The following is a 12,779-nucleotide window of genomic DNA, read 5'->3' as shown; positions in this document are numbered from 1 at the left end:
AATTTTCAACTTAAAAATGCTATAACTTTTTGAAAAATGTATATATCAGCACCAATTTTTTTTTTCTAAATACATTATAAGTACATCTTTCATTTGACATACTTTTTATTAAAATTGGACAATTTCCCCTTATATAGGAGGCGTTCAAATGTTGAAATATTGTAAAAAATATAGAACTTTTTCAACTTAACTTTTGAAAGTGTTCCGGAAATACTGCGTCCTTTAAACATATATAAAATTAAAGCTTATTATATGTACTATAAAATAAAATAAAAGAAATTTGTCCCGACACTATCTACAGATTTGCATCGAAGCGTTTCTTATGATAGTGATTTTAATCACTGTCAGATTAAATCTATCTGGACCCAACTATGCAATGTCTCCACTATGCCGCGACCCCACTGTGCTACCGTTTGTTTTTTATTTAATATATTTTAATTTTATTTTATGAATATTGAATATTTAATAATTGATTATAATTAATTATTAATCATAATTAATCAAGTCATAATTATTTTTGTTTGAAATTTTTTATTTAATTGGATTTTAAACTCGCACCTTATAAATAAAGAAATATATGCATATTTAGAAATGTTTAAGTATTATAAGCCTTTAAAATTTGTTTTTTTTTTATAATAAAAGTATAGTTGATCATAATTAATAGTAATGAACGAAAAGTATTCAAAGTTTATTTGTATAAGCGTAGTAAAATATTGCTAGTGCCCAAGGCTTGTTCAAAATAATAATTTTATTTTATATATTTAATCTTGAAAAAAAGGAAACGTTAACTTATACTAACAATGATCACTTTTATAAACTTTTTGTTACAATTCTCATGATGGCGTACAGAAGTCGTAAATAAATATATTTTTCAATGAATGTATTTTCTCAAACAAATACTATTTACGATATCCAAAGCTTCTTTGGAATGAAGTTTTTACTAAACTCGTGTTGTAAGCTAAAGATAACTCATTCATCTTTGAAAAAGTACTACTTCATTTTTAATTTGCTATGGAACCGTCTTTTCGCATTTTTCAAAACAATAATCACAATTCTCAGGAGACATTTTAATTTTGCGTTAGATAAGAAAAAGATTGTTTGACATTGAAATTGTTAATTCAGTTGATTCAAGTTGATAATTAATAAATGAACCTCGTAGAAATAACGATTGACAAACTAATTACACAGGACAATAGTCATTTTACTGTTTACAATATTTAGGTGAATTCTCTATTGAATTTTTGACACTTTTTGCAAATATGACTTCAGATTTTTCCAATTACATATGGTTTTTAAAATAATAAACAATTAGTAATAAGTGATAATTAAACAATAAAATCATTATATAAACTACATTTTGTTAATATTTTCTGATATAATTTGTTGATAAAAGATAGAAAATAGTTGTCCAAAATTTGAGGCTTAATAATTAAGTTTAACCTTTTATATTGATCTTTAAATTAAAGTAAAATAGACATTTTGTAGAAACAAAAAATGAATTTTTAACTGTAACTATTTTTAAGTTGATTTTATCACTATGAAATTGCAAATAATAGGTAGATAATTTTACCTTTATATATATACATTCTAAATTTATAAAATGGTGTAATTAATATGACGTATGACATATAGTTATTCAATTAATTGTAAAGATAAAGAAACAGAACTTTAAAATTACAATTGACTACTCGGCTTAAAATTCTAAAATAAATAACCAAATTATGAGATAATTTTCTATGGACAATTAAATGAAATATTGTGTATAATAGAATTTTTTTTATAATTTGTTGTCTTTTATCATTATATACTCAACAACTGATTTGTTCTAAATCAAAAGATATAAAAATTTGATATTTTTACATTTTAAGATTTTACAATTTGGCTGCTGATTACACTTTAACAATAATTCATTAAAATTTTTTTTATCTTATCCTTCACTGAATAAATAAAAAATTGTATTCTTGTACAATTTCAATAGTATTTCCTTATTGTACATGAAATCTAAAGCAACTTTTGTAAGCATAAATGTATATACTTCCATGCACTGAAGGGTTAAAGAAATTAATTAACATTTGATGTAATGCAAATTAAAATGTGACAGAATTTTCAAAATATGATGAAAATATAAAATTAAATAAAAATATTTTTTTCAAATAAAGTATATTAAAACATCAAAAGTATTCTGTGATAAAATGTTGGCATAATCAATTTGGTTTTAATATTAATATTTTTCAATAATCTTAACCAATAAAATTTGAATTAAGGAAAATTTGATTCTTTAGGTTTTTTAGATACAATATACGTTTTCAAGACAATCTATCCAAAGATTTAATTACAATTTTATAATTTAAAAATTAGAAATATTATATTAAAAATATTCGAAATCATCGAAAGACCAAATCTCAATTTTCATGACATTTTTTTACATTTTATACTAGTTATCACCGAAATGTGATTGTCTCTAATAAGAACGAATAATTTACAGATAAAAGTTAAAAATACATCAAACTCTAATTATAAAAATCTGTAACCTATACAATACAATTATTTTTAATTCTTTAGCTTTAATTTGATAACTAAAAATATCGTGGTAAAAATGTTTACCTTTTATGGATTTTCCTAACTTATATTGTGTATATGCATATGAGTCAAACAGTATAGTTACAGGCAGAGACGTATTTATAGATAAAGTTTTATTGCTGCCTCTACATACCCCCAACAATATTTTGTATATTATACATTATGTTTACAAAAAAATTTGGCCACCCCTTAATTCCACAAAAATACCTGCCACTCAGGTTAATGGTGTACTTTACATTTTAAAACAGTGATAAACGCTGTCACTATTTTTTTCAGAAGCGATTTTTTTCAACATACGTTAAATTCGTTCCAAGTTGAAGACATTACTCTCAAATGACTTCAAATTTCAATAGTTATAGATTTTTATTACTGTATCACCTCAGTGTGCTTAGTTTTTGTAATTTCAAATAATTGTATAATTTCAAAATAGCCAATTTTTAGCATTTTTCTTATAAAAATTTTCAATGTGTTGTAAATAGTTACTTATCCTAAAATTGTTATCAACAAATAGCTAAATAATTTAAACATTAAAAAGAATTTTAATTGCAAAAAAGTTGTGTTATTTAAAACAAATAATAAAAAAATATGATTATAACGTAGTTTAAAAGTATGCTTACATAAATTATTTAAAAAAATCTCAGCACAATGAGGCGGCGGCACAATGGGGATGCAGAGTAGTATTTAATTATTATTAGTAGTAAATTATTTATTTTTTGATTATAATAATAATTGGAAAATTCTTATAACTACAAGAACATTTTCAAAAATTAAAAATAACATATTTTTTTTATACAAATTACGATTGTTTTATAATTTATCGGCCTATTTCTTATAGTAAAATAATCTTCGGCACAATTATTTTTAATAGTACCCTTCAAGAGTTTTGATTTTATAAAGGTAAAAGGTGTTAGTCGTTTCAAAACATTTCTAAAAATATGAAAGTTGATAATTTTGATGAACAGATATATAAAAAAAAACGCACATCATGGTAAAAACTTCTTGAAACTCACGGTCACTTAAGTCACAATTAATTAAATACAGACCTTATTTTTTGATACCGAACGTTAATTTTTAATGGTAGGTAATTTTTTATAATTGTTATTATTTAACGATACTTATGTAAAATTACATTTTTGTAAATATGCTATTATTTCTATAAAATTGTATTACATTTTTTATAACAATACTTTTTAATACAAAGTCACAATTCTGGCAATTTATTCAAAGATAACAATTTTTACCCCGTATAATAATAATTAAACTATTACAAAGTTATAATTATTATAATTAGAAAATGTCTTGTTTTTAACCTTTATATTGTTTTGAATGATATACAGTCATTAATCAGAAACTAAACAAAAATGTAAAAGAGAATAACGAGGCACTTATAAAATCATTCCATATTTAAACGGTAAAAGTTTTTGCTATATAGTATATCAAATTGAGAAAAAATCGTTTTTTTTTTTTATCCTGAATATTTACTATCTACACAATATAATTGTATAATAAGTAAATGCGATATTAAAAAGATAAAGAGATGTCCCATTGGTCATATCACTAAAAACATAAAAGTAAATATAATGGACTTATCAAACTCAGCTGGTAACTCATCGTGTCTCAGTGTAAAGGTTTTGGAAATCGATTCTGTTGTAATGGGTTTTGTATATTTTCCTATTTTTTCTGATACAAGTTTTGGTTTTTAGACAGAATATTAAGCATGAAATAATAATACAAGCTTGGTTTTGGTTCCAAAAATAAATTAAATTACTAATTGAAGATGTTTATTTTATATAAACAGAGTGAATGATTTATCATCAACATTATGAAGTAATAATTTTGAAAAAATTGTTTTTGTTTATTTAAGTAGTTTAATTTATTAATTAGATAATGAGTATCTAAGAACGAAAAAGCTTGTTGTTAAAATACAATATTTGGAATTTTACTTGTATTGCGTTTTTTTTTTTTTTTGTTGTAATATTATTGAATTTTGATACTTCTGATCAACAATAGAAAATCGTGTATATTTACAGTTTTTTTGTGCTTTTCGAATAGATAATCCTTTTAAAAGTAAATCTCTTGTGGTTTTTACGATCAAAAGATAAGGAATGATCTTACGGAGATAAAAAATTAGTCAAATTTGGGTTCTCAATTATACTAGATGTTATAAGCTAATCAACTTGCAATAAGTAAGTCATAGATCACCTAGATGAACTTGTACCAGTACTCTGTTCTTGCTGATGTTAATAGCCATAACTTTTAGTAGTACAAAGAGTGCCTTAGGTTTGGGCTGGAGTTTCCCTCTGTAAAAGATTAATATTTAGAAGAGTTCTATTAATTAAACTCCACAGGAACGAGTTGGTGATATTAATTAATTGAATACTCGGAGTATATGTTCAAATACTTAATAATTTGATATTTGGATGCCTTTCGTAATTATAACACTAAGGAGCCAAAATAGAAAAAAGTTGAAATTGGGTTGGGTTAAAATAAATTTTCTTTAACATTAATGCTAAAAACAAAAGCAAAATAAGCTTAATGACACAGTGTATCGTAAAATAAACATAAATCAAATTGGGAACTAAAAATATTTGTGTGTGAAATGATAAATTACATGGCGTTCAAAAGTATAATTTTTTTAATTTTTCGTATTCATTGATAATTGATTTGGCATGGGATTTCTCTGAACACATTTTTCTAACGCGTGTAAAACTATTGATTATTGAAATCTATTGAGTTGGACAAAAATAATAATTAAGTAATGAAGTTGTAAGTTTTTACAGGCTAATAACTTTTTGCGGCAGTGCTTCTGTTATCCTTTTGTACGTGACTTTGCCTTGCGAATAGGAAAATATAAGCAATCGAATATTTCTGTGATTAAACATCACACAACTACACAAAACAATGTATTTTGGAGTGTGCGTAGCGTTTGAAACTTTGAGTAATATGCATTTTCTACACGTTTTCCGATCAAATTTAAATCTTAATTTAGACACTTACGAAAGTTTTTAAACATTTATTTGTCTAGATAGAATAAGACACGTAGTTAAATATGTACGTTTACGTATTTTATACGAGATGAATTCGACGATTAAGTCATAAATCTTTGCTCAAACATTTGTACTATTAACCTAAGTCTGTTTTCAAGAGATAATGGTAATTCAAATGATCAGTCGGAGGATTAAACTCAATGAACCTTTTTTCTAAGTTTCTTAAACTTTGGACAGTTATAAACTAGAGTGTTTTTTATAACAGATAATGAAGTCCGTTTATGTATTTGAAAACATTTTTGTTGGGGGTAAATTATTTCAAGTCAGTATTTCATTTGTTTTAATTAGAAAATTTTCTTACATCATCATCTATATGAGATATTTTATGCAGTTTAAAAATAAACTATTCATTTTTTATTAATAAAAGGCTTTTACTGAAATTTGTAATTACCATAGTAACAAATATTTTGAATTTAAGTCATATAAGAGTGGTATCAAACACATACATGTATAATTATTTAAATATTCTTTTTCGTTTATGTAAAAATAAACCAGTGACTAAAATCATATCAAATGAAAGAACATTTTTTAAAATACTTTTGATGATATTAAAATATGATAACTACGGTAATATTGTAATGTAATTAAATCAGAGATCCATTTTTTTTACGTTTCATAAGCTCATTATTAATATAATTATTAAGTGGCCTCCCCAAAGGAGAAGGGTTTTTAACCATTGATACCCTGACACGGTTGGTTAGTCCGTCACCGGAGAAAAGGAAGTCGATTATCGAACTGATCTCTCCCTCGGCAAGTGAAGACGTCAGTGACCGAGTGTCGAACCCGAGACAGTGTGTGTCAAGCACTGTCGCTATACTGACTCGGCCTGACAATCCCATAAAAAAAAATAAAATAAAAACATTCAACTGGTTCATTCAAGAAATTAATTGTAACAAAAAAAAATCAAAAGCTCTTTACTGAAAAATATTCTCTGGTAAAATCAACAAACGCATTATCAATAACGTCCAATATACTTTTTGTTAAATGAATCATTTCATGTTTGTTAAAATAATAAAGCATTGATCAAATTCAAAAATATTTTGTTATATCCATAAAAAATTGTTTTAATTAATAAAAAATGCTATTTTTTATCAATAAAAAAAAATTTGTTGAATTTCACTAAAGAATTTTTTTAGTGTAGAAAAGTTTTGTAGTAAGTACCATATTCGGAATTAAAATGTGTTATATAAATTTTTAACAATTTTCTCATAAAAATGTTAATTTTTTAAAATTGTATGGTAGCAAATAATCTCAAAGTGTATAATTAAAATAATAAGAATAATTTTAGTTGAACTTAATTTCTATTGTTACTTGTTTATTATTTTTTTTAACATTATTATGCCAATTTATAAACTTATTAATCTCTAGGCAGTATTTATTTAATACTTTATTGTAAATGTTAGCATAGGTGTTATCGTCCAACGCAGTAAATAAAACGGCCAAAACGAAATAAAACGAGCTGAGACATTTGTATAAGTTATACTTTATAGTTTTGATTAAGTAAAAAAAAAGTTGGTTTAACTGAATTCACTGAAAGTAAATACTACTACAATACTTTTTAGCTTTGCTACGGTACTCAAACGTAATTTGTGAAAAAAAATCCATTGATGTTGATCTTGTGAACGATCAAAATACTAAATTAAGTTTAATGTCAAATACAATGCTATAATCATTATTAAAAATTTAGATAGTTCATTAATGTTTACTTACTGCGTATGTAAATAATAGGTTTCATTTTAATGATTTAATGTTTTTAAGTCCCAAAATATCACTTTTTAGATGTTTTTTAATCTTTTTTTAAGATTCCTTTAAACAACTGGTTATATTTTGTTGTTGTATTTTGTATTTAAAAATAAATGAAAATATTGCTTATTGAAGCAAGTTTTTATTTGATTATGCAATCATAGATTAATTAATAAGAATATTAAATACTGATAAGTTTTTATGTTTTAGCGCTTCAAAACATCACAGCGTACTGTGTTTTAAACAAACACCCACATACATATATCTGTCAAAATATTAATAAAATAAATATAAGAACCTAATAGTAATTTGTATTGCTTACAAAAAGGTTTGCTAATTAAAAACAAATTAAAAAGTTAGTTTAAATAGCTTTTATCATGATGTAAGGATATTTAAACCTTACACAATCTTCCCTCCATGTGACGACTTAATTCTTTCTTGCAGTTTTTGGTTTAGGGTCATTCATAAAAACCTCCATTGCTCTTTCAAATGCAATGATTTTAATAAACTAACTTAATCAATTCAGATAATTGTTTATCCTTAACTATTGATAGCTGATAACTTAACCCCTAATATATTAACTGAATCGCATAATCCAAACACAACTAGGTAACTTAAAATAAAAAATCGTTTAGTATATAAACACGAGATCAAATCATTCATTAAGAATTTAGTATTAATTAATATTATTAATTATTTTATTATTTTTGAATACTCCACTAGAAAATAAAGCACTATTAAAGAAGATATTATATTAGATTAAGAGTTATAGCAGACATATTCTCTCGATGGTCAGTGTAAGTTGGTAAACTATTACTGAGTAAAGTTGTGCAACTCTGTCAAAAACAGTGTTTCTAAAGTAACACATTTTAAGACGAGACTAGTGTATTTTCTAGTTATTTTTCTTGAAGAACGTTACAATTTGAAAAATATCTTGTGTTTGATAAATTTTTTGTGTAATACTCCTGCAACAAGTAGAACAAATAATTAATTATGATAAAAATAAGTAAGTGAATTCCTATTAAATTAACAATTTATAGCAACAACAGCAGTAAAAAAAATATACAAAATTGAAGTAATTTGTTTGTTTAAAAACCAATTCAACCTTTAAACTAATGTCAGCGAATTCAAATTATACAATTGATTCTTCTTGTATCGAACGTTTTGAAGTTATAATTATCTCGAATAACTTTGAAATATTTTGATTTGTTTGTAATATTTATATCTTATCATTACACTCAAAAGTTTGATTTTTTTTTTTTCAAAAAATAAATATTTTGGTTGATTTAAGAAATAATAAAATTAACTTTACTAAATTTGCTTATAAGTTTTGGTGTAGTTAAAGATTTACTAGAAAATGACAAAACAATCTAAATTACTTGTAAAAACGGGTAATTTTTGTAAATCGATAGAACGTGGACGAATTTTATTAAAAATCATTTAAAACATCAATAATAACTCAAGTAAAGATGATCGGAAAAAAAAAGTTGTTAAAATTTCCATACATTTGAAAACATTTATATATTTTATTGCGACTTTTTAGAGATTTTTACATTCTTTTTGGAGACCCAAAAAGGTCATTAGTGGGAGGGAGGATTTATCTCAATTCAGTTAATTTACAATTTTGAGTAATGTGTAAAAAAAAATATATGAAATTTATGGCGTTAAAAATAATGTATTAAATTATATAAAAATTATTTAAATTATTGGAAGTAAATTGTATGAGTTATAATTATAAATAAAAAAAATAAAAAATATAATGTCATAGATTTATTAATAATTGTAATAACTAGTACCTTTATTATTATAAAGGAATCATTACTTAGTTTAGGAGTTAGGTGTTTCGCAGTAGATTATTTATTGGCCGTCATAGCGCTGGTGTTCAGTTATGCAGTTTGTTGATTCCCAGATGGGTGACCATTACAATGTTCTATCAAATCGTAATGTAGATATGATCACAAATATTTGCGATAGAGGCTAAGAAGATGAATAATTAATTAGTTTTCAACCCTAACTAATGGCGTATTTTTAGGTTATTCTACTTTTGCTTAATCAATTGAGTATTTCAAAACTAATCATCTATTATTTACATAATGCGAAACATTGAACATAGAAACATAGAAAAATAGAACTTTTGAATTTGTTTTCTTTGGTCCTCGTTAACGAAATAAATGAACTACCCCTTGTAATGATTTTAAAAATCGTTTCGATATATGGTAAATAAAATTAGCATAAGTTGACTACAATGTTGTGTCGCAAATCAGACTAACAAAAAAGGTGTCGTATTCATACATAGCAGATAAAAGTATAATAGTATAAGGAGTACGTTTATTTTCCTACCATAGTTTTTGTGTGGTTGTTTAAACTGTTCATTGGGGAATTGTATCACGTAGGACGGTCAACCGCCATAGATAACACACACGTTTTGTTTGTACCAATGCACAAGGACTACACAAAGTAATTCAAACGTATAATTGAAAACAGCTCGTAAAAAAAGAATTAAATATTACCAAAAATAAATCTAAGCCAGTTTTTGTTTATCTAGTCAAGTAAAATGGAATCTATTTTAGGTCATGCATTAAACCGTCATTGTTGACTATTACAGTGGCCGTCTAATAAAGCTGCAATGACAATGTGAGTAAAGAGGAGAAATGGTTTGAATAAATCTGCAGGTTAAATAACCTAAAGATGATAAAAAAAACGCGTTTTTTTTTTTGTAGAGTTTATTAATTAAATTGTCGTTATATGCCGTCANCGCGTTTTTTTTTTTGTAGAGTTTATTAATTAAATTGTCGTTATTTGCCGTCAAAGGCGTAAATTTATGAAAACATTTGGGGAGATAAATTAATTATATTCCTTATCCTAAATTGTTTTGTATAAAAATTCTTTTAAATTTTATTAATTATGGGGGCCAAAACAGCTTTTGGGTGTCTAAGCCCTCCTGCAATCTACGTCTGTGCATCCCACTGACTGTAAATTATTTTCAATTTCAATTATATTTTCATCAATCATATTTGCAAAATTTCATATCTAACTAAAATATTAAAATAAGTTAATTATAAAATTATAATACAAGGAGAAAAAATTACGAAAACTTTGTCAGATTTTTGTGGACTTATAGTTTTGTTGACGAACTGCTCTGTATCACAATACTTACCTGTTGATCGTGAAACCAAATCAACAATTTGTACTTGAACAGTAAAATTGGCAATAAACGTTTAATACATTATTTATATGTGTATTTTACTAATCATGGAAAAACTTTTGTAACAGTTATTTGATAAGCTAACTCAGTAGCTGGTTGTGTATGAGCAAAATTGTCAAAGAAAATATATTATTTTGGGTCTATTGTGGGCTTATAGTTTCAATTCATAGTTTTGATCTATGTTATTTTTATATATTTTTTTCTCTAAAAATATTTTTACCTAGTCTAATAGCTTTGAATAAATAAATAAAATTTTTTTTTCAGCAGATTTAGATCATGCCATATAAAATCAATGTGGTCCTCATTATGTTGGCCATAGTGGGGGCCGTACTGGCCGATTTATCAATGAACCGGCGTGCAAGCATGGGTTTTATGGGAATGAGGGGTAAAAAGGATCAAGAATCCGGTGGAAATAGTGATGATACATCAGCAGGGCTAGAGCTCGACAAAAGATCTTTTTCGACATTACTCTTTAGGAGACCAATGTTCAACGGGGGAAGATCGGCAGCAGTGGCTGCGGCTGCAGCAGCGGCGAATTCCGCGGAAGGTTTTAAAAGAGCCATGGGCTTTGTCGGTATGCGAGGTAAAAAAGAATACTCCAAAGGATCGGCCGGTTTTTTTGGTATGCGTGGTAAAAAAGTGCCTTCGGAAGCATTCTTTGGAGTAAGGGGTAAAAAATGGGCCAATATGGATACTAGTGATGATGAGCAGACCATAATTGCTTTACATAAAATACTCAACAATATGCAAACAGATGGAGGTATATATATATAACCAAAATTATTCAACTGCACTTAATGAACTCAAATAAAATTTAAAAATCCGCTGTTTTAATGACAATATTACTATGAATGCATTGAAAATGATTCATTTATCGTGAACCACTTAAATAATAAAAAAATAATAATATTGGAAATTTTTTGGTTCTCTTTAAAATACATGTTTTACTTAATTTATCAATCCTAAAGTAATTTTTTAATTATCCCTCATACCTAATAAGGGTGTCAACTTTAATTAATAATCTAATTATGAAAATGACTTGTCGAGAACAACCTTAAGACTAGTATGTAAGAAATTATTAACATTTTATAGTGATGGCTAAAGGTGAGACAAGGTACTATTATTTTTATTCATAGACATTTCCCAACCCGAGTATAATAGTGATAAATTTATAATAGTATAATAAATGTATAAAGGGTGAACTTAAAAATATTTTATGATTGTTAAAATGAGAAAAAACATGTATCTAAAAGAAAACAATTAAATATTCTCAGTATTACTTTTATCTTTTGATTAATTAAGTGGTCCATAATAAATTAACTACCCTTTATATGTATAGATTAAATAAAATATGTTTTGACAGTTTAATTTTATTTTGTTTCAGAACGAAATTATGTGGTAACAAAATTTGACGAAGAAAAGGAAATACGTTAATTTAAATTTTAGATTATACCGTAGCACCATTTTAATATTATGAGTTAAAATTCTTTACTTACTACTATTTAAATTAACTTATTTTATAGTAGTTAATATGAATTTAAAATAAACACAATTGTATAAAGAAATGCATATTTTAAAACATTGTTTGTCTACGTGTTGAGTTGATTATTGATTATTTTATGTATTTAATTTAAATTTTAACGCTATAAAATATGAATATAAATATATAATTTTATTGATTATTTTAATTATTGACTATAATTATACGATAATGATTGTTTCTAATGTTTCCTAATTTCTAATGAGAGTATTATTTAAAATTTTAATTAAATTTATAAATGCAAAGGTGCATTATTATGACATATGTGTAATATTATTTATAACAAATGATTTTTTTTCAGATACCCAGTGCATATTTTTTATACGTGTACACATGTAGTTTAAAAGATATGCTATCAATAAATTGAAGTTGTTAGGGAAATTATAATTATATAAAATAATAATAACCTACATTAAATTACACCAGTCAATATAAATTCTAGCTCAGGCAGTTAAATATTGGATTTTAATAACTTATACATTAATAATAACGAGAATAAAATTTTACTTTAAAAAGTTTAATTTGTCACTATAATAATAATAAAATAACGAATTTTATAAAAATTTCCTTTTTGTTTTGGGCTTTTATTAATTGAAAAATATTTAAAATAATTTTTTAGTTTTAAATAATGATTGGGTATATAATATTTAAAAATATAAGACTA

At 25.0% G+C, this 12,779-nt stretch overlaps 1 protein-coding gene across 5 annotated transcripts in view; it reads left to right on the top strand.

Moving 5' to 3' along the window:
• LOC126908914 (tachykinins-like) overlaps positions 1–12,234 on the top strand; it is a 38,063-nt gene extending 25,829 nt beyond the window's left edge. For 2 of the 5 annotated variants that reach the window (XM_050691245.1, XM_050691248.1), the window contains exons 3-4: positions 10,840–11,335; positions 11,960–12,233. In XM_050691245.1, the coding sequence (XP_050547202.1) occupies positions 10,852–11,335; positions 11,960–12,009 (534 nt within the window). In that variant the 5' untranslated portion in view covers positions 10,840–10,851 and the 3' untranslated portion in view covers positions 12,010–12,233. Of the gene's footprint in view, positions 1–10,839; positions 11,336–11,959 lie in introns of all 5 variants that reach the window. The other 3 variants (XM_050691249.1, XM_050691250.1, XM_050691247.1) reach the window with 3 other exon arrangements.
• Positions 12,235–12,779: the final 545 nt, after the last annotated feature.

The sequence above is a fragment of the Daktulosphaira vitifoliae genome, unplaced genomic scaffold (assembly GCF_025091365.1).
Source record: "Daktulosphaira vitifoliae isolate Bord-2020 unplaced genomic scaffold, ASM2509136v1 Scaffold_39, whole genome shotgun sequence".
In the NCBI taxonomy this organism is placed as follows: domain Eukaryota; kingdom Metazoa; phylum Arthropoda; class Insecta; order Hemiptera; family Phylloxeridae; genus Daktulosphaira; species Daktulosphaira vitifoliae.
This window is presented reverse-complemented; position numbering and strand designations above follow the sequence as displayed.